At 44.0% G+C, this 22,770-nt stretch overlaps 2 protein-coding genes across 3 annotated transcripts in view; one reads left to right on the top strand and one right to left on the bottom strand.

Annotated features, from left to right (window-relative positions):
* The window catches only part of HEATR4 (HEAT repeat containing 4), a gene marked incomplete at its 5' end in the record, with an annotated part of 35,315 nt that extends 15,024 nt beyond the window's left edge, over nucleotides 1-20,291 (top strand). Inside the window, 7 exons of the mRNA XM_082647391.1 lie at nucleotides 280-460; nucleotides 1,026-1,095; nucleotides 1,960-2,149; nucleotides 2,831-2,909; nucleotides 4,249-4,408; nucleotides 5,822-5,880; nucleotides 20,027-20,291. Coding sequence (XP_082503517.1) covers nucleotides 280-460; nucleotides 1,026-1,095; nucleotides 1,960-2,149; nucleotides 2,831-2,909; nucleotides 4,249-4,408; nucleotides 5,822-5,880; nucleotides 20,027-20,185 — 898 coding nt within the window. The 3' untranslated portion in view covers nucleotides 20,186-20,291. The remainder of the gene's footprint in view (nucleotides 1-279; nucleotides 461-1,025; nucleotides 1,096-1,959; nucleotides 2,150-2,830; nucleotides 2,910-4,248; nucleotides 4,409-5,821; nucleotides 5,881-20,026) is intronic.
* RIOX1 (ribosomal oxygenase 1) lies at nucleotides 5,544-7,972 on the bottom strand (the record flags this gene model as incomplete). Of its 2 annotated transcripts, XM_082647393.1 has the most annotated exons (2): nucleotides 5,544-7,516; nucleotides 7,613-7,972. In XM_082647393.1, the coding sequence occupies 2 exons, from the start codon at nucleotides 7,970-7,972 to the stop codon at nucleotides 5,999-6,001; spliced, it is 1,878 nt and encodes a 625-aa protein (XP_082503519.1). In that variant the 3' UTR covers nucleotides 5,544-5,998. The 2 variants fall into 2 exon arrangements, with proteins under 2 accessions (XP_082503519.1, XP_082503518.1); XM_082647392.1 differs by having other exon boundaries at nucleotides 5,544-7,972.
* Nucleotides 20,292-22,770: the final 2,479 nt, after the last annotated feature.

Below are 22,770 nucleotides of genomic sequence, written 5' to 3' on the forward strand. Positions count from 1 at the left end.
AGCAAGAGATCCATGTTTAAAGTTTCCTTTATTCAGTCATTCAACAGAGTTTAGCGCCTAGCATACTCTAGGTAATAGGGATTCAAGTAAATAAAACAGTTGAGGTCTCTCTACCTGGTGAAACTTAAATTAATGTGCATAAGGCTAAGTAGGAAAGGGTGGGAATGGATAATGGAGAGCCTACAGAAGTTGGATTTTATCCTGAGGGCACTGGGGGTGGGCGTAGGGAGAGGGACCAAAAGTTTAAGGAGGGAAAATAAAAGCACCTGTGCCTTACAGAGTCAAGCTGGGCCAAGGAAACTCCCAGGAGCGTGTGGAAGCCCTCTCCCTGATTCGTGGGCTCAAGCTCATGACCGCCAAGCTTCTCCCAAGCTTTCTGAACTGCTTCTCTGATGACTTCACGGCAGTTCGGCAGGCAGCTTGTTTGGCTGCTGGTGCCCTGCAGATCCACGATAATATGGTGAGTCAAGGAGACATGTACCCATCTTACCTGATCAACCCAAGAGGGCATTACCCTGTGCTTCATTCGTACATAGCATACTCACCATTCTGTGGGGACACAGAATGAGAGATCAGAACCAGGAAGGTGAGGAGATATATAGGCCACACCAACAGTTTGGACCACACTTAGCACCAAGCCAGCCTAGACTTCACTTTAGAGCACACCCCTGAATCCTGTTCTCACCTCAGTTAACTAGCTTCTCATTACATGGGTGCTGATAGGCTTAGGGATCGACTCCAGTGAATCGAGTTATAATCCCTAGTTATTAGTGGAAAACCTGATGGAGGTATTCAAAAGAAGCCTATATGGCCATAGATCTGTGAGCTGGGAAAATCAATCTACAGACAGGAGATAAGAGCACTCTGTGCCTAAGCCAGTACTTCTGGCTCCAGCTCATTTTTTCACTAGATTTGATAGAGGGCCACTTTTCCAGTTAAAGCACATTTAGACAAGAGGGGTCCCTGTCTCTGGTTCATTCTTGCTCTGATTCTCTCCACTCAGCACTGCCTTTTATCCATCCCAGGTCCTTGAATGCCTTCTGAATCTCACACAGAGAGATCCCTGCTGGAAAATCAAGGCCTTTGCCATTCGAGGTATTACAGGAGTGGCCCCAGCTCCTCAACCTTCCCGTATTTTAGTATAGATGATCCCCAGAACCTCTTTAGGAAGAGAGTAGAGCGTAAGGGAGGGGATAATCACAGCTTCTCAGAAGTTCCTTGCCTGAGAAATTAAAGATTATTTTCTTGTTCTTTTTAATTTTTAGTTAAGGCGTCTAGGTCTATGTCAAACGCTTTAAGGCAAAGGGCTGAAAGGACAATCCCTGCCAACAGAGTTAGGTATGAGTTCCAAGTAGGTATCCACTGTTGGATATACTTGCTTTCTCTGGAGGTTTCAACCATAGGACTCTGTAAAAGTCAGACCAGATTCAAGACTGCTACAAACCTAAAATCCTGCCCTCAAATTTCCTAGAGTTTCTTTTTAGGGATTTTTGGCATTGTTTCTCTCTGACAGTCTGGCAGGTCCCTTTAAGAATCTGCCCTGGGTTAAGCTGTGAAGTAATTGTGCCTTCTTTCCCCATTACCCTGCCTTGACTAGGTTGGTCTTCTGAGTTATCTATCCCATATCTCATTCCTAGATAAATAGGTAAATTAGTATATTCTCACATCCTAATGGACAAGGATGGCGTGGAATACCCCCCCCTTTCTGGGAATTCTCTGGGGATAATGTCCTATTCTAACCCATTCCTAAAATTCTAATGGTAATTGTCATCTAAAAGGGAAGGTAAAGACAAAATACTTAGTTTAGTATTTGCAATATTTAATTGCAAATTAAATAATTGCAAGTGGTTGCCTATACCTTATTATTATTATTAATTAATAAGGCCATTTCTGGATGCTAGGATATAGCAAGCTCAATCTTAAGTGACAGTGGAACACGCTGCCCTCTAATCTCTGCAGCTTTGGGACAAATTGGCCACGTGAATCCCCAACTGATAGACTCCCTGCTCTGGGCTATACACTATGAAGAATCACCAGGTGTACGACTAGAGGCTTGCCGTAGCATCCTAGCCCTCAAACTTCAAGGAGACCGAGTCAGGGACACCTTCCTAGACATGCTGCTCCTAGAGAACCATGATGCTGTTCTAAAGTAAGCACTAACCCTCTGGTTCCTGCCGTGACCTCTTTTACTGCCAACTCTCCCAACCTTGTTAACAGAGTATGTGCCTGCCTTTCCAGGCTGCTTAATGGCTGTAAAAAGCACAGGCTCACCTGGGCCATTCATCTACTGAGCAAGTGGGTAACAGAAAAACTGGCCTGAATTAGATTAAAAGTCAAGCTCATGTAGTTTACATACTTGTTCATCATCCCAGGTGGGTTTTTTTATTCAACTAACATTTATCAAGTGCCTACTTAGTGACGATAGGCTTTAGTGCCAAAAAGACCAGGATTTGAACCCCAGCTCAGACATGTGCTAGCTCTGTGAGTCTGGGTAAGTTACTTAAATTCTCTGAGCCCATTTTTTCATGTATCAAAGGCAGACGGCACTCTGCCTTATGGGTCTGTGGTGATGAGTAATGAGATAACATGTTAGTACCTGTCATAAAGGTGTTCAATAAATAATATCTACTAGTACCTTCAAGTATATCATCTCAAAAACTACAGAACACCCCTACAAGCTAAGCATCATACAATTTTTGCAAATAAAGCTCAGCAAAACTGCAGTTAGGATTGGAACTTAGGATTCTTGTCTGATTCCAAGTCCTGTATTTTCCACCTCCATGCTTTAAGGATAGGAAGAACAGCCTAAGAAGTCCTTCTTACCTTTCAGAGAAATTCACCATGCAATGAAGATACTCAACTTAGAAAATGAAGGAAACCAAGAAATGCTTCAGAAGATCAAGAACAGGGTAGATAAGTACAAGCTATGTTTTCAAGAAAAAATTCAGGGCTCTCAAGGGTTCCTCAGACCCCTTTTTCCCCCTAAGCATGTACGTACCCTCTTCCCCAACACAGAAATACTTTCTACAGCCCCAGATACAATATCTCACTTGAAGATACAAAATACATCTGTGCAAGATAGGATTATAAAATCCTACTAGTAAAAAGTAAAACAAAGCAAAAATCCCCTTAGGCCTGTCAAGTAGCCCTCAAAATCAGCTGTTTCTGAAATATTGTTTCCTTTCCTTCCCTTTTTCCCCCCACCATCCTCTAAACTCAAGTTCTTTCTTTTTTGCAGATAGGCATAAAGAAGGAATGAGGGACTGGAATAGGCCCCCTAGATTTTTTTTTTTAATTAATTAATTTTTTTGGGCTGTGTTAGTTCTTCGTTGCTGCGCAAGGCTTTCTCTAGTTGCTGCAAGTGGGGGCTACTCTTCGTTGCGGCGCACGGGCTTCTCACTGCGGTGGCTTCTCTTGTTGAGGAGCATGGGCTCTAGGCACACGGGCTTCCGTAGTTGTGGCTCGCCGGCTCTAGAGCACAGGCTCAGTAGTTGTGGTGCACGGGCTTAGTTGCTCCGTGGCATGTGGGATCTTCCCGGACCAGGTCTCAAACCCATGTCCCCTGCATTGGCAGGTGGATTCTTAACCACTGCGCCACCAGGGAGGTCCCTAGATTTTCTTTTTCCTTCTAAACTTTCCTTAATTCCTAATCTGGGCTCTTTCATCAAAGGAACTCTAGCTGAACAGGTGGTTCTAATTTTTCAAAGCTGTTAGAGGAGATGAAAAATCGAGGGAAAAGGACTTTAAAAAGGCAAAAGAGGGCTTCCCTGGTGGCGCAGTAGTTGGGGGTCCGCCTGCCGATGCAGGGGACACGGGTTCGTGCCCCGGTCCGGGGGGGTCCCACATGCCGCGGAGCGGCTGCGCCCGTGAGCCATGGCCGCTGAGCCTGCACGTCCGGAGCCTGTTGCTCTGCAGCGGGAGGGGCCACGGTGGTGAGAGGCCCGCGTACCGCAAAAAAAAAAAAAAAAAAAAAAAAAAGGCAAAAGATTCTTCATATGATTCACAAAACCAATTTCACATCAAGCAAGCATTTCTTAGCAGATTCCTTTCATCATGTCCAAAAAGCTAAAGTAAATTTTTCAATAACAGATGTGAAAAATGTCCAACCAATATCACCAGAGAACAATGTTCTCAGGCATTTACATACCACCTAATACTAATAAGCATGATGCAATGCTACTTTATTAACGCTTTTTGATGATTTACAGCCTAGTATAGTTGTTTTTTTCAACATTTGTTCTGATTCAGATTCAAACACTAAGCCAAAAGGAACTGTTGATACAGAAAATATTCAAGATTGAGACAGTCATAGGAAAAGTGAAGGAGGAAGCAAAACGTGTTTACATGCAACCCAAACAAGGGCAAAAACCACTGAAATTCCATACTTTTCTCCAAGAAACTTTTCAGGGTAAGTTTTCTAGGGGTGAGTCCTATGCCTTGACTCCTTTAACAAGCCTTTTTCATGACTGGATGTTTGGGGACTTAGTTGTGAGCCCTGTAGGATGAGAGCCAGGAAAGGACACTTTCTTTTCTTCTTGGCCACCATCCTCTCAGTCCTTCTGTTATCGTTTCCTTGTCCCCCTCCCCCAGGCTCTGATTTGCTATCTGCCCCTTAAAAAAAGAATGATGTAATTCTATCTGAACCAATTTGAAAGTTAGGTCAAAAAACGGACGCCTTAGAAAAACAAAACAAAAAACTGCCGTGTGTACGTCTGGTTAAGCACTCAGAAAAATCCTTGAAGCTTAACCTTGAATAGTAATATTACCTCTGGAAAGTGAGATTATACGTACATCTACGCTTTTGCAACTTTAAAAAAAAAACGATTTCATAAAGTTCTCAGCTTTACATAACTCAACCTATCAGTTACGGTGAAAGGATCTTAAAAGTTCCAGATACAACCTAAATGATGAGGTGTAGACATCAAGCTGTACCAAAACATACTTACAAAATCAGTGTGCCCAGGCGCAGCAGCAGCCTCAGGTCATTCAGCCAGCTGCCCACCAGCCACCACCCCAAACCCAGGTCTTCTGCTTCCAAGTCCAGTGCTCTCTCTGGTACACCAGGCTCTTTTCCACCAACCATGAGAATATTCACTTGCCAGATTTGGGGAAGTTTCTTCCAACTGCCAGAAAAAAATGAGAGTGGAAAGTAACTTGAACACCAGCCTTCCCTCATGGCCAGCTTGCTACAAGTTGGCTGACTGAGGCCTATGACAGCACAACTAGGTGACATTCTGTCTCTTTGGGAGCAGTGCCAGCCACTGATGCAAGCAAGCACTGAGCAAAACCCTAATACACTTTTAAAAACATAATATACTCAAAACTTTTCTAATAGGATTGTGCTGTTTGGGGTTCGAGTAACATGATTAAAATGAATCAATTACCCCCAAAGTTGCAGAATTGGCCCCAATCCTACAACCGTCCCAAGTTACCTTTCACCTCAGCTGTTGATTTTCCCTATCGACCTCCCTCCTCCCACGTTTCTTCAGACCATGCCACATAAGAATCTAGCCCTAGAAAAAGGAAAACATTCTCTGGCATTTTAATAACTTTTCTAACTTTCACACAGACTCACAGTAACAAACAGGATACTGACCCCAACCCTCCCCCCAAACTGATGAAAGAGAACTCAAACGAAGGATGCAAATTCCAAATAAAAACTTCTAATGTCTCAAGCAGAGTAACACAGCAAATGCCACACAGTACACGGAAGCCTGAGGGTGATGATGAAGTTGGTACTCTCAAACGATCAGGAATCAGGGTTACTTCAGAACAAGCTCCTTCTTCCACCTCCAACTTCTGCTTTTACTTTTGTGCCTAGATGAGGTGGTGTTTCCTAGAAGACCGTCTGAGTTGTGTGACATTGAAGCAGTCATAAAGGTAAATGTAAGCACAGTCATGGTTATTAAGGTAAGAACGAATTTTCCCCCCCAAAAAAGTGGTGGTGGTAGGAGAGAATCGCTACTGTCTTGTTTCTGGCAATCAAGGAGTAGCTAGTTCAGGTTAGAGGCATCTTGGTGAGCAGCAGCCCCTTGTCATATAACATGGTCGCCAGGGAAAGCTGGTCCTCCACACTGTCGCACGGCAAGTCCGCTACCCTCACAAACTCTGGGTAGGAGCGGAGCAGGAGTTCCATGGCATCAGCTTGCTGGGGGTATATCTCCAAGCACTTGGGCTCTTCCAGATGATAAACTCGGGAGTTTTCCACTGTATAATAGAGAAACAAATGGCCTCCCTCACCCACCAGCCGAGCTATACCATCCTGAAGCATGTGCACTTCTGTTTCTGTTGTCAACTGGGCCCCCACGTTTACGGGTTCCCCAGCCTCCCACCGAATTGGGAGCCCATAAACGCTTAGCGCCCTCTCCTTCTCAGTCAACACTGGGGGTAGAGAATCGTGGATGAAGTCTTTGGCTCTCTGGTCAGCCACAGCATCGACAGGGGCAAAGTGTCCCAAGCGGGCAACCAAGACCCGCACTTTCTCCATGAAAGCAGTTCTTCGCGGATCCTTAGACTCCGAATGCTGGGCCCCCATGTAATCCATAAAGTCTCGGGGCAGTCCCCTACGAAACTCCACATTTTCCTCCATTGCAGCCTGCACTGCCAGAGGCAGTACGGCCTCCAGGAAGTCGCCCCAGGTATTGCGCTGGTATGTGGACAAGGTCAGGTGCAGAGAGTGCACTCCATCCTGGCATTCGGCTTGGTGAATGAAGCCTCTGGGAAAATAGAGCAAATCTCCAGGTTCCAGCACCGTCTGCAGCACCGGCTCTCCTAGGTCGTCCTGACTGAAGTTGGGGCTGGATGTCAGGGCTAGTTCCTCGGTCGGAACCCGCGGTCGGTAGACCCGCCAGAGTTTCCTACCTTCCAGCTGCAGCACAAAAGCCTCGATATCGTCGTAGTGGGGGGCAAAGCCCTGCGAGTTGGGGGGCGTGAGGTAAACGTTGGAGCCTGCCATGCTTCCAAACTGCTCCTGGAGCACAGCCAAAAACTGCCACACGGTGGTGGAGAAAGCCTGCGGACAGAGGAGGCGCAGGGAGCAGCCGGCCCTGTACAGGGACCACGCGGCGGCGGGCAGGGCGCGGCCGGGTGGGTTCAGGGTCTCGCGCCGCCCACTGATGTAGCGCGCGGCGTCCAGGTGCTGCCCAAACTGCACCTCCTCGTCGCGCAGCATTGAGTCCAGATCGGCGGTAGAGAAAAGACCCTGGTAGTAGGTGTGGTCCTGCCGCCGCACCAGCACAGCCTCGCGCTCCCATAGGCGCCGGTAGAAATGGTCGGGCGGCATGGGCGCGATGAGCCACTCGAAGAGGCGCGCCGCCCGCCGCCGGCTGCTGGGGATGCGGTTCAGCTCAGCCAAGACGCGCTGCAGCGGGGAGTCCCAGGGCAGCTCCCCACCCGCGCTTTCCCCCTGCGGCCCCGACAGCGTCGCTGGAGCCACGGACGGCGGGGCGGCCGCCAAGTGCTGGGCAGAGCACAGCACGGCCGAGGTCTCCACCAAGCGCGGCGGGGGGCCCGAGGCCTGCACCAGGCGTGCCGGCAGGGCGGATGCCTCCACCAGGCGCGCCGGCGGGGTCTGCGCCTCCACCAAGCGCGCCGATGGGGTCTGCGCCTCCACCAGGGCGCGGGGAGTCTGCAGGGATCGGGACGCGGGCGAGGCCTCTAACAGCTCCGCGGGCCCGAGGTGGCCGTACGGCTCCCGCCGGGTCACATCCGAGAGGGCCGCCGCCCCTCCAGCCAGCGGGTCCCTGCGATCGTCGACCATCGACTCCACCCTCGAGTCCTCCGAGTCCTCGCTCGGCAGCGCCTGGGCCCTCAGCGCGGCCATCCGGGACGCGACACTTCTCCTCAGCTGCCTTCGGATCTTCCTGGGCCTCAGGGGCAGGGCCAGGACCGACCCGCTATGTGGCTGTGGCTGGCGCCGGCGCCTCAACCGCCCGCGCCTCGGCAGCCCAGCGCTAGCCCGGAGCCCGTCCATGGTCCTACCCTCTCCCGAGCCCAGCGGGAGATGGCGAGAAACCGGCTCAGGCAGTCGGCTTCCGCAGTGTACTCTGGGAAAGGGGTGGGCCTCCAGCCGCCTCTGGGTTGTCCCCGCCCACCATTCTTCCGCCGGCGCCTCCGGCTGGCCCCTTTAGAAAATGTTAATTCAATGCATGGCTTCCCGCTAGAGCGGCGGAGTCCCTGCCAAATTAACACGAATTCCATATTTAGGGGGCAGTTTACAAATCAAGTTGCCAAGGACTCCAGGAGAAAGAAAGTTAGCTACTGAACTTTTTCCTTCTAGTGTCTGCAAATTGCAGTGTTCCTCGGGAGGTCCCCGTTTCTGAAAAACACGTTCCCCAGCAGCTTTGCATGAGAAAGCGCACAATTCTTGGTTTCAAGGAATGCCCTCAGGCAAAGTTCTAGGTTCAAATTTCGATCCACCTGGGTCTCTTTACAGACTGATTGAAGCCCTAAATTCCTCCGCCTAACTTCCCTTCCTCCCCTCTCCATTACAAATTTTCAGTCATTGCTCTCTCTCTGAAAATGAAGCTACAGACTTTTCTACTTTTATTCTTTTTTTTATTTTATTTTTTTAATTTAACAAATGTTTACTGACTAGTAAGTGACAGACATTGCGATGGCATCGGAGTAACAATCATAGACAAGACAACGAAACAGACTATCACCTGCCTTCATGGGACACGTTTCAGAGGACACGATCAACCTGCAAGGAAATGCACACTTTCCTTTTTCTTCCCTTCATCTTTGCTAGTTTAATCCAGCTCAAACTTGAAGTTCATCTCCAAGGCTACTTCTTAATTAAACTGGAAAGGAATATTTTCTGACTTAATAATTCCATATTCAGTGAACATATGCTGACTCTACCTGCCCAGCATCCATCCCGGCCATCCACCCCCGCCCCCGCGACGAAAGACACTGAATTTCCTTTGAAGAACTTCCTCATCCTGTGCTGGGACTTCACTTGGTCTCCAGAAGTGCTGCAGAACACAGTGAATGCTCCCAGACTGTGGAAGGCCTGGCCACAATGATTGGCTTGTGCTTAACCAAGTGACCCAAGTTTCTCCAGTCAAAGTGACTCAGAGGAGCGTCACTATATATACAGGCTGCCTACGATTCTTTTTAGAGTCCACGTCTAGTGTTATCCTACTTCAGAAGGTCTTGAGAGGTGACCATATGCCAGGCGCTCTTCTAGACACCGGAGATGCAGAGGTGAGCGATATCCTCACTGTTTTTGGTGGCAGTTGAGCGTCCATCCAAAAAATTTCCTGTGTCCCCGAGCTGCTGCGGGAGACCAACTCTGAGTCCCACGTGTTCTCTCCAAGCTGCCCATGCTGTTTAGGAAGAGCTGCGCGCAGCGTCTTGGTCCAGGGGAACTTTGGTCCCTCGTCAATCCAGTTCACTCGGGCGGCAGGGGTGGGGAGGGGGCCGACCTGCGCCTCCTCAGGGGAATCGGGGCCATTCTTTTTTTTTTTTTTTTTTTTTTGCGGTAAGAGGGCCTCTCACTGTTGTGGCCCCTTCCGTTGCGGAGCACAGGCTCCGGACGCGCAGGCTCAGCGGCCATGGCTCACGGGCCCAGCCACTCTGCGGAATGTGGGATCCTCCTGGACAGGGGCACGAACCCGTGTCCCCTGCAACAGCAGGCGGACTCTCAACCACTGCGCCACCAGGTAAGCCCCCGGGGCCATTCTGTATTCTTGATAACTGCCCTTCACACCCACTCTGGGATTTTGTTTTATTAGCTACAACTTCTCTCTCCAGAATCTTCAAACTCACCTCCTCTGAACCTTAAATCGACTTCTTAAATCTGGGCCTCTCATTAACAGGCACTGTGGTAGGCATGAGGGTGCAATTGTTGAGAACATGGTCACTGTCCCCATGTAACTATTGTTGCTTTATACATAAAGATTACTTGTCTTCATTTGAAACATTTATGATAGATTACCAGGAATGGAATTGCTGGGTCAATTTAATTTTTGTGATTATTATAGGGCAAGATAATTTTTGTGATTATTATAGGTTTTACCAAACTTCCTCCCAAAGAGTTTACAACCTTGCAAGCAATTATGAGCAGGTTAGACTACATGGCCTCTAGGGCCTTTTCTGTGTTTCTGTTTGATCTCTCAATCTTCTTCCTCACATTCCTATCCAAACCCTTGAGAAAGCATTTCGATTTTACCCCTACCCAGGTGTCACATCTACACTTTTAATTTCTCACATGGTCTATTACAGTGGTCCTCAAGTGGGGGCAATTTTGCCTTCCCAGGGAACACTCAAATATCGTATATTAACACATATATGTGGAATCTGAAAAAATTGGTATAGACGATCTTGTTTACAAAGCAGAAATAGAGACACAGGCATAGAGAACAAACCTATGGATACCAAGGGGGCAATGGGGGGGGGGGGTTGGGATGAACTGGGAGATTGGGATTGACATATATACACTATTGATACTATGTATAAATTAGGTAACTAATGAGAACCTACTGTATAGCACAGGGAACTCTACTCAATGCTCTGTGGTGACCTAAAGTGGAAGGAAATCCAAAAAAGAGGGGATATATGTATACATATAGGTGATTCACTTTGCTGTGCAGTAAAAACTAACACAACACTGTAAAGCAACTATACTCTAATAATGATTAAGAGAAAAAAAAAAAGAAATTGCAAACTCTACAGGCAGCTCAACATGTGGGTTTATACTGGGCCTTGATGAGAAACAATGTTGCTGGTTTCCCCTGCCATATTCTCTGGAACTCAGAACAAGAGACTTGATCAAGAATAGGAGAGAAACTTCAGTTCAAGAAAGAAGCCTTTTGACCTCATCAAACGTATAAGCTTTTGCACAGCAAAGGAGACCATAAACAAAACAAAAAGACAACCTACGTAATGAGAGAAAATATTTGTAATGTGACCAACAAGGGCTTAATTTCCAAAATATACAAACAGCTCATACAGCTAAATATTAGAAAAACAAAAAACCCAATCAAAAAATGGGCAGAGGGACTTCCTTAGTCATCCAGTGGGTAAGACTCAGCACTCCAATGCAGGGGGCCTGGGTTCGATCTCTGGTCGGGGAACTAGATCCCACATGCATGCCACAACTAAGAAGTCCACATGCTGCAACTAAAAGATCCTACATGCTGCAACGAAGATCCCGTGTGCTGCAGCTAAGACCCAGCGCAGCCAAAATAAATAAATAAAAATAAATAAATCTTTAAAAAAAAATGGGCAGAATACCTAAATAGATATTTCTCCAAAGAAGACATACAGATGGCCAAAAGGCACATGAACAGGTGTTCAACATCACTAATTATTAGAGAAATGCAAATCAAAACTGCAATGAGGTATCACCTCACACCAGTCAGAATGGCCATCATCAAAAAGTCTACGAATAATAAATGCTGGAGAGGGTGTGGAGAAAAGGGAACCCTCCTACACTGTAGGAGAGACTATAAGTTGGTGCAGCCACTATGGAGAACAGTATGGAGGGTCCTTAAAAAACTAAAAATAGAGCTACCATATGATCCAGGAATCCCACTCCTGGGCATATATCCAGAAAAGACAAAAACTCTATTTCGAAAAGACACATTCACCCCAATGTTCATAGCAGCACTATTTACAATAGCCAAGACATGGAAGCAACCTAAGTGTCCAAAAACGAATGGATAAAGAATATGTGGTGTATATATATATATATACCATAAAAAAGAATGAAATTATGCCATTTGGAGCAACATGGATGGACCTAGAGATTATCATACTAAGTGAAGTAAGTCAGACAAAGATCATATATCACTTTTATGTGGAATCTAAAAAAAATGATACAAAGGAACTTATTTACAAAACAGAAATAGACTCACAGACATAGAAAACAAACATGGTTACCAAAGGGGAAAGGGGAGAAGAGGGATAAATTAGGATCTTGAGATTAAGATTAAGATTAATATACAGGGGCTTCCCTGGTGGCGTAGTGGTTGGGGGTCTGCCTGCCGGTGCGGGGGACGTGGGTTCATGCCCCGGTCTGGGAGGATCCCACATGCCGTGGAGCGGCTGGGCCCGTGAGCCATGGCCGCTGAGCCTGGGCGTCTGGAGCCTGTGCTCCGCAACGGGAGAGGCTACAACGGTGAGAGGCCTGCATACTGCAAAAAAAAAAAAAAAAGATTAATATACACATTACTGTATATAAAATAGATAAACACCAAAGTCCTACTGTTTAGCACAGGGAATTATATTCAATACCTGTGATAACCTATAATGGAAAAGAATCTGAAAAAGAATATGTATATATCAGAATCACTTTGCTGTATGCCAGAAACTAGCACAACCTTTTAAATCAACTATATTTCAAAAAAAAAAGGAAAGAAAGAAGCCTTTTAATTCTACCTAGTGGGCCTTCTACATTGCCTCCCAAATGTTTTTCAAACTGCTTTGGGGAAAGTAATAAATGTTTGTGATTAAAAAAAAAAAATGGGGCTTCCCTGGTGGCGCAGTGCTTGAGAGTCCGCCTGCCGATGCAGGGGACACGGGTTCGTGCCCCAGTCCGGGAAGATCCCACATGCTGCAGAGCGGCTGGGCCCATGAGCCATGGCCGCTGAGCCTGCGCGTCCAGAGCCTGTGCTCTGCAACGGGAGAGGCCACAACAGTGAGAGGCCCGCGTACGGAGGGAAAAAAAAGGTCCACATCAAAAAAATCTTAACTAAAAATAAGTACCCTTATTAAAGCCCATTTCACATTCCATCTCCTCCCCAAAGGCTCTCCCATCTCCCTAGTCACAGGAGGACTTTGGCCCTTTCACATTGCTTTAGCACATTGTGCATGTATTGGTGTATTATATATCAGATTCCTTCTTAAACTTCCTAAACTGTAAACTCCTTCGAGCAAAGGACTTCCTTATGCCTCTTTCTCTTGCTTTTAGCACACTGCTCTTCACAGAGAAGATGCACAGGAAATGTTTGTGGGAAGCAGACCAACCAGAATTGAGTCCCTGCTACTCATTATCTGTGGCATTAGCTCAGTCAAGTTACTCTCTCAGATCTCGGTAATCTCATCTGTAAAGTAGGAGTAGTCATTGAACATACTTCTTCATAGATGTATGGAGAAAATAATGTTTTATTGTGAGCATAAAATAATGCATGCAAGGCACTTAGCACAGGATCTGGTACAGATCTAAACACTTAAAAAATTGTAGCTATAATTTATTATTATGGAGCAAGGACCTGTATGATGGCTTTTGTGCCTCTGGCCTAGTTCAGAGAAACTAGGAGTGGGGGAGTCAGAGAAGTTCTTGAATTGGCCAGGATGACAGCATGGGATGGGAAGATTAAGACTATTTTTGCCTGTGCCCTGTGGAAGTTTAAATGGGTGAGTGGGACCGTTTCAGACAAGGCCATCGTGTGAGGTATCGCTCTGCACAAAGTTACCTGGCCAAGGGCCAGAGTAGGGTCTGAAACCAACCGATGTTATCCTCGAAAGTCCTGTGCCCTACTCTAGGGCTGCAGTGTCTGGAGGAAGGGCCAGCAGAGGGGGAGCCCTCTTCCTAATTGACATACAGTCTGTGTGTGCTGGCCAGACCCTGATATCAGATTCCCCAGGGAAATATTGCAGAGGGCAGGTCAAGGATGGCACTGGGAGGTTTCATTGCTTTTTCAAAGGGAGCGGTTTTCAATAGACAGTGGACACATCCTGTAGTGAACTGGGGGGATGAGCTATGCTTCTCTGCTGGCAAAGCTGGGAAACACTGGGCTTAGCTAGACGAGAGCTGTAAATTTGTCTTTTCCACATCCTGTACAATATCTCCTCCTCTTAGTCTTTCCTGTGACCTCATCCTTTTCTTTCTTCAGCATTTTGTGATTTCCTCAAGTAAAGAATGTTGTTGCTATCTGTCTTCTAGTTTCCCTTGTGACTGGGAGACACCTTTTGGAGACTGACTTACTTTTAATTTCATCATTTTCCTGTGGCTCTACTTAGTTCAACAAAAGCAGCTATTAATAACCATTTTCAGAAATATATTTACTGGGACTTCCCTGGCGGCGCAGTGGTTAAGAATCCGCCTGCCAATGCAGGGGACACAGGTTCGATCCCTTATCCAGGAAGATCCCACATGCTACAGGGCAACTAAGCCCGAGCGCCACAACTACTGAGCCAGCGCTCTAGAGCCCGCAAGCCACAACTACTGAGCCTGCGCACCTAGAGCCCGTGCTCCACAACAAGAGAAGCCACCGCAAGGAGAAGCCTGCGCACCGCATCGAAGAGTAGCCCCTGCTCCTCACTGCAACTAGAGAAAGCCCGTGCACAGCAACGAAGACCCAACACAGCCAAAAAAAAAGAAAGAAAAAGAAAAAGAAATATATTTACTGACATGGAATAATGTTCTCAATATATCATTGAATAAGAAAAAAAGCAGACAAAATAAGTATTATGGTAGGATCCCATTTGGGAGATATATATGTGTGTGTCGATATGTATGTGTATTTCTATCTATCTATACATCCATCCATATATACGTACTACTGAAAAAAGTTTGGGAGTCTTTATGCCACAATATTTAACAGTGATCGTCTTTGGATGGTGGGATTCCAGGTGATTTTTATTTTCTTCTTCTTTGCATATTTGCCTGGTCTGGGTTTTCTACATTGTACATATCATTTGTGCAATTAAAAATATAGTGTTTTTTTGGAATTCCCTAGCAGTCCAGTGGTTAGGACTCTGTGCTTCCACTGCAGGGGCAAGGGTTCCATCCCTGGTTGGGGAACTCAGAACCCGCAAGCTGTGGGGCACGGCCAAAAAAAAAAAAAAGAAAAACATATATAGTGTTTTTTTAAACAACAAACTTCACTCTCCCTAATTCATTTCATTTCTTCTGATCTCTAATCATTGCTTGCCTTGCTCTTATTTTTTTGAATTGATATTATCTTTGTTTAATGAAAGAAATTTGACATTGAGATTACAGAAGTTACTAATTGTTCATCAGAGAAGCTGCTGTAGAAAAGAGGTTGAATAGAGCCAATCCCATGTTTAAATCTACATAGAATGATCTGAATCCTCTCAGAAAAGTTATCTCCCCCACCATATCCCATTGTTAGATAGTTATACCCTTGGATAAGTCATTGCCTTTTTCATTCATTCTTTATTTAAAATTCAAATACACTGGGAAGGTGTAATAATTTGCCAGGGCTGCCATAACAAAGTACCACAGACTGGCTGACTTTAACAACAGAAGTTTATTTTCAGAAAACAATTTCTGGAGGCTAGAAGTCCAAGATCAAGGTGTTGGCAGGGCTGTTTTCTGGGGCCTCTCTCCTTAGCTTGTGGATGACTGCCTTCTCCCAATCTTTACATGGTCTTCCCTCTGTACAATTCTGTGTTAAAATTTCTCCTTTTTATAAGAACATCAGTCATATTAGATTAGGGTCCATTTTTACAATCTCATTTTAACTTAATAACCTCTTTAAAGACCATATCTTCAAATACAGTCACATTCTGAGGTACTGGGGGTTAGAACTTCAACACATGAATTTTGGGAGACACAATTTATCCCATAACAGAGGGGTGATATACACTAAGTCACAAATTCCTTTAAGCACTTTTCCTTTTTAAAGGAAGGATAACATGATAAGTTGTTGAAAGGGGGATAGGGAGAAAAAGAAATTAAAGAAAAAAGAAAAACAAGTGTCCAGGGTAGTGGTTCTCAGCCCAAGATGATTTTGCCCCCCCTCCCTTCCAGGGGACATTTGGCAATATCGAGAGACAGTTTTGATTGTCACAACAGGGGAGATGCTACTGGCATCTAATGCGTAGAGGCCAGAGATGCTGCTAAACATCCTGCAATGTGCAGTACAGCCCCACAACAAAGAATTATCCGGCCCTAAATGTACCAAGGTTGAGAAACCCTAGGATAAACTTTTGGATGACCCCATCAACATAAAAGTGTGGATATCTTTGATCCAGTAATACTGCTTCTAGGAATCTATCCTACAGAAATATTCATCCATGTGTACAAACATATATAGATATAGAGATAGAGAGAGAGATAGAGACAGAGATATATACAGATGCTCATTGCTTATCATTTCAAAATTGGAAATGACTCAAATGTCGACTAAGTTTCAAGAATTCTTGTTAAAAATAATGACTAGGAAAGATGTTGAAAATATATTGTAAACTGAAAAATCAAATTGCAGCACAACATATATGTTGTCCCTTTTTTAAAAAATCCATATACATTTATATATAGTTTCTTTAAAACCACATATGTTGTATTTGTGTGTGTGACTGCACAGTTGAATATTTGAAGTCAGAGGTTGCCTCTGGGGAATGGCATTATTGGCAATAGAAGAACTTTCATGTTTAACTTTATACATTTGTGAATAATTTTGCTTAAGACCTCAAGGATATAGGACTTTGCTTTGGCAAATGTGAGACAGATTACAGTCTAACTTTGAGACTACTGACTCACTAATTTGTAAAACTATTTTACCAAATTACTGTAAATTAGGGATCAACAAATTATAACTCTCAGGTCAAATCTGGCCTGACTTCTGTTTTTACACACCCTGTGGACTCAGAATGATTTTCATATTTTTAAATGGTTGAAAAAAATCAAAAGAAGAATAATATTTTCTGAAATAAAATGTGTACAAAACTCAAATTTCAGTGCCCACAGATAAATTTTATTGGAATACAACCACACTCATTCATTACAAACTGTCTGTGGCTACTCTCATACTACAATAGCAGAGCTGAGCAGTTTTGACACAGGCCATCAGGCCCACAAAGCCTAAAATATATACTATTAATATTTGGCCCTTCACAGAAGTCTGCCAAGTCCTGCAGAACATCATGTAAGATGCTGTCTAGGATGTTGAACTTCCAACTCTTTTGCTCATGGACCCTCTAAAAGAATTGTGAAAAGCTACGTCACCTCTTCACCTTTTTTCATTGGCATCAAACATTTTTTTTAAGTTTAAATAGACACAAAGCATCTAATTTCTAACATCTACATAGTCCAGCATTTATATATATTGATATTTTAAATTAAAACTGTTACATCAGGCTTCCCTTGTGGCGCAGTGGTTGAGAGTCCGCCTGCCGATGCAGGGGACGCGGGTTCGTGCCCTGGTCCGGGAAGATCCCACATGCCGCAGAGCGGCATGGCCGCTGAGCCTGCGCGTCCGGAGCCTGTGCTCCGCGACGGGAGAAGCCACAGCAGTGAGAGGCCCGCATACCGCAAAAAAACCCCACAAAAAACTGTTACATCACTTTAAACATCCAACTAAATCTATAACAGTTCGATACCTACCATCATCCATTTAAAAAAATTATAAAATAAACAAGCTCTTCTTTGAAGTTGAAAATTTAATGTCTTTTTTTAAGCTTACATTTCCATTTTGAAATAACTTCCAGACAGAATTTTATTCTAATATACTATATGTTTATGCTTGAAAATATTTTTCATCATCATAACACTGTCTGTAACAAAAATATGTATTTAAATTGAGGTTACGGTTATATTCTCTTGTCATAGTCTGGGTTTTTCCTGGGATTCCCTGACCTCCTAAATGATTTTCTTTTTAATTTGTATTCATTAAGTTTCATTCTTGTGCTGTATAGTTCTACGGGTTTTCACAAATGCATAATGCCATGTATCCACCATTTCAGTATCATGCAGAATAGTTTAACCACACTATAAATCTTCTGTGCTTCCTCTTTTCCATCCTCTCTTCCTCCCCGCAAACAACTGACAATCAGTGATCTTCTTATTATCTCTGTAGTTCTGCCTTTTCTAGAATGTCATATAATTAAAATCATACATATGTAGCCTTTTCAGGCTAACTTGTTTCACTTAGCGATACATGTTCAAGGAGGTTCACCCAAGTCTTGTGGCTTGAGAGCTTATTTCTTGTCTGTGAACAATATTTCATTGTATGGATATACCACACTTTGTTTTTCATTTCACCTACTGAAGGTTGATTCTGGTTTTTAATGATTATGAATAAAGTTGCTACAAACATTCATGTGCAGGTGAGACTTACAAATTAAAAGTTAAAATGATATGACCCGTCACAATTGATTTATTCAATTTTTTAAGTAATGAAAAACAAGATAATAAATAATGTGTTGGTTCTTTTTCCTTAAATAGCAAAAATACAATATAATATGTAGCTAAAATTGTAAGTTATTTGTGAAATAAGAAATATTATACAAGGCATGGTGTTCTCTCTGCATATATGTAAGTGGGCATATATCAAACTTTGGGGTTAGGCTTTTGAGATTAATTAAAGAATAGTCAAGTATGGGTTGGCCAAAAAGTTCGTTCGGGTTTTTGTACCATCTTATGGGAAAAACCCGAATGAACTTTTTGGCCGACCCAATATAAAAAATCAGAAATAATCCCATTAAATTCATTAGACATCATAATAAAATTTTTCCTATTTATTTAATGAAGGAGGAAGATATATACATACACAAGGGACTTCCCTGGCGGTCCAGGGGTTAAGACTCCATGCTTCCACTGCAGGAGGCACAGGTTTCATCCCTTGTTGGGGAACTAAGATCCTGCATGCTTCACAGCATGGCCAAGAAATAAATTAATTAAATTAAAATTTAAAAAAATTCACCATTTGTAGTACCACTAGAGGTTTGCTCCCTGCAAATACACAATTCTGATGTATTCTATTTTGCTTGATCCTATCACAAAAGAAAAACATGGTGCATTTATTTATAATGCAGTTTTCCTGCACCACCACATTCTGGTAAGGAGCTCCAAAGACTGCAAAAATTCCAAATTCAAACCTGGTCTTTTTGTCAATGTAGGTGATAGTATGTATTTTAGTTAACAGTTTGGGGACTTCCCTGGTGGTCCAGTGGTTACGACTCCGTGCTCCCAATGCAGGAAGCCCGGGTTCGATCCCTGGTCAGGGAAATAGATCCCGCATGCCACAACTAAGACGCGGTGCGGCCAAGTCAATAAATATATATATATATATTTTTAAAAAGTTTGGGGCTTCCCTGGTGGTGCAGTGGTTGAGAGTCCGCCTGCGATGCAGGGGACACGGGTTCAGTGCCTTGGTCCGGGAAGATCCCACATGCCGCGGAGCGGCTAGGCCCGTGAGCCATGGCCGCTGGGCCTGCGAGTCCGGAGCCTATGCTCCGCAACGGGAGAGGCCACAACAGTGAGAGGCCCGCGTACCGCAAAAAAAAACAAAACAAAACCGTTTGTTAGCTTGATTTTTAAAAAATATTTATTTATTTATTTGGCCGCGCCCAGTCTTAGAAGATCCTGCGGCACGCGGGATCTTTTAGTTGCAGCATGCGGGATCTAGTTCCCTGACCAGGGATCAAACCGGGAGCCCTGCAGTGGGTGGGAGTCTTAGCCACTGGACCACCAGGGAAATCCCTACTAGCTTGATTTATAACATTTAAATATTTAGACGTTTAGTAAATGGAATTCCATTTGTACTTTGGCCCTAAGCTAAGAATAAATTTGGGAATGAGATAGATAACTCTCTTACTATTTCATAGAGTAATACAGAAACCTAGATTAACATTAGAACAGCCTAGATTCCTGGGAATGCTTTAACCTAGGTACAAACTCAACTACGGCCATCACTACTTTGGTTTATAAGGTGAAAATAGAGCAGCGCTGTGTCCCCAGGGGCTGTTCACCCTGAGTGAATCCACCTTAGCACACATGAAGAATAAAGCTCTTTAGTCATTGCTACTACAGTTCCCATAGCTGCTGCTACGACTACATATTAATAAAGACATAGAAAACACAGGCTAACCCCAAAGATCACCGTGTGGAGGTCCAAGCCTTGGGTGGGAAATTCAGGCATATTCTCCACATTAGGCTGCTGACTGCAATCAAAACAGGCAGGTCTTGGACTCATAGATTCTATTCTTTCATTTATTATGGTAGTTCACAGAGCTATTCTGATAAAACCATGGCTGAAGAGGCTTTCTCTTTGGATCTGTCACATGAGACCACATTTTGCACATGCGCTCACATGTTAATATCTCTCTGCAGCCTGTGAGGCCCCGCACACCAAATCCCTGGTCACAGAGTCCAGTCCCGGGCCTAAGCACAAGAAGCAGAGGTCATTCATCACTTGTCAAAGATCTACGCACTGCCCGGGAAAAAAGAATTGCGATGGGACCATTTGGATCTGACAACCAAGATCTCTAGCTAAGTAAAAACTCAAGTTTTTTCCAGGGTCGTGTCCTCTTCCCCTAGAAGGAAAGGTAATTATTTCTGGGATGAGCCCTTCTCTTGCTCTAAGACACAGGCAGCAGTGGACCTAGTCACATTCTTCTCTTTAACTGATGTTGTGTATCTCTTTGTCATTATGTTTATAAAGAAAAATCTGTTTAACAGTAAACCTGGCTCTTTAATGTGCACCATTTACACAGAGGGTTAAAGAAAATTGACAACACATTAGGTGACAGTCCATATTTTTCCATAACCCAGAAAAGTCCTATATTAAATATAGGTCAGAACTCCAAATTTTACTAGAATAGAAATATTCAAAGACCCAGAATCTTTTGTAAGCTATACAAAGAGCCCTTTGAAACCCAAACTAGAATCCCATTAATCTAGGAAAGAAAATCTTAAGTGATGTTTTCTATCTACAAGTCTAGTCTTGTTTTAGAGCAAGTTCTTTAACTGCAGCCCAGAAGGCAATAAGGAAGCCATGTCACTGGACTGTTACAAGAAAACAGAGCTAGTACAATATTTTCCACCTTGTACTGTGTGGGTGGGTGTGAACACTTTTAGATCCCTAGGAAGCATTGCTGCAGTTTCACAAGGCTGATTAGCAATTCTCATGAGCCTCCTTAATGTACTTAATGCTTAAAAGATTAAGGCATCATGGGAGAGTTACAAACGGTATCTGTATCCTAAGCTGGGATCCCGTAAGAGCACACAATATCCAAAAAATTGCCATGGAAGAGGAAAGATTCAGAACTCATAGTAGCAGAACTCATCCAGCTTTCTTTCCTAAATATTGATTGCTGTTTACACCCTAAATAGCTTTGGGACATTCAGTGATTAAAATAAAGCCAATATTAATTTCTCTCTCCATTTTTCTCCCCCTAATCAGATCCTCTCTTCTGGTTGCACTGTTACGATCAGAAATATAAAAAGCAATAATTTCCACTATGAACACCTAGCAGCTATTGAACATGGGGGAAAAAAGAACTTTGGGGGGATATCAGTTAAGTATGTAAAAGAAAATCTTCCCTTTTCCTGACTCATGTAACCCATGTTTTTATTTATTAGTTTACACACTTCAAGTTAAATACTAATCCAAAAAGCACCATCACATACATCAAAATTATTTCCACATCTATCAAGTCTGAAGATTCTGAGATCTGGCTGCCATGAGACATTTGAGACAATAAATAATTCTGTGTGAGTACTTTCTCAGCCCTTCTATCTTTGACTTTGTCATTTCATAATGAAAGGACTTTATTGTGCTCTCTGCATCACTGGCAGGAACAAGAAGCCTGAACGGAACCCTTCAGTCAGTCAGCAAGGCCAAACAGAGGGTCTATTAGGCCTTCGGTACTCTGGGAGATGTAGCAGAAGCAGCAGAAATGGCCCTTGTCTTTGAGGAGTGTACAAAGGGTTCTATAAAACACACATATAAGAACCTTTGAAAGACAGTATACTTAATCTAGTAGGAATTGTGGGGTACACAGAAGATGTGTTGTAGGAGTCCAGGGGAGAGGGGCGCTGGAGTAGTCATGGGTCTCAGGGATAGCACGAGCCTTAGATAGAGTGAGGGGAGGAGGGAAGATCTTCCAGGTGGGGGGAAGGACACGAGAAAAGCTGGAGGATGGAACTCGGCAGGGCTCCACGACATCTCCATTTTCCTCTTGTGTTTCCAAATCGGTTCACTTGTTGCTTCACAATAAAGAAGCAGGTCATCCATTCTCCTTGCCCTTGTGCTTTCTAGCTGTATCTATTCATATTAATAAACTGTTATAATGACAAAATATTCCAGAGATCCTTGCCTGTCCTTCCAGACTGAGGCAGTTGTAGGAGAGTTTTCCCACACAGAATGTTTTGGCTGTCTCCTTTCCATTGCTCTTTACATTTTTCGTCTCCTTTCTTCTGCCACAGACATTCGCTAACTCCACAGGTTGATTAGACAAGGGATTGCTGCCTATCCTACTTTAAAAGGAAGCTTCTGTTTGGCCCAATTTGTGGGAGAAACACTATGCTGACCTTCTCTTTGTCGAGATCTAGAGAAATTTTCCATTTTTCAGCTAAGATTCATGTCCTTATTAGTTTACATATTCCATCTAAGTTAGCATCCCTTAGTGAACTACATCAACAGAAATCTTCCGGACCAGACTAACAGCAAAGGGAGGGCGGTGGGTCGAAGGAAAACACCTGCGTTAGAATTTGTTCTTTAGAATTTGTTCTCTCCCATCCCACAACCTCCCATTGGTTATCACTTAATCCTCCCACTCCATCGTATCCTTTCTGGAAGAGCTATACTGTCAACAAATAGTTACCAAATGCATGTATTATACTTAGGCATCATGGCTGTGCCAGGAAGTGTAAGACAGTTTTTCTGACTCTGAGGAGTTTGTTTTCTTACTGGATAAAAGGGGCTCATTTGTTGGAGGCAGCAGCATCAGTGCCTCTCAGAGGTCAAGAGTGAGCTGGATACTCTGACTTTTTTGAGACTTCAGCTATATTTTTAAAAATGAAGTGCCAAAATGAAATTTCTAAAAATACAGTAGGTTTTTAATGTATCCACT

Source organism: Grampus griseus (genome assembly GCF_964374135.1).
Source record: "Grampus griseus genome assembly, chromosome: 2".
NCBI lineage: Eukaryota > Metazoa > Chordata > Mammalia > Artiodactyla > Delphinidae > Grampus > Grampus griseus.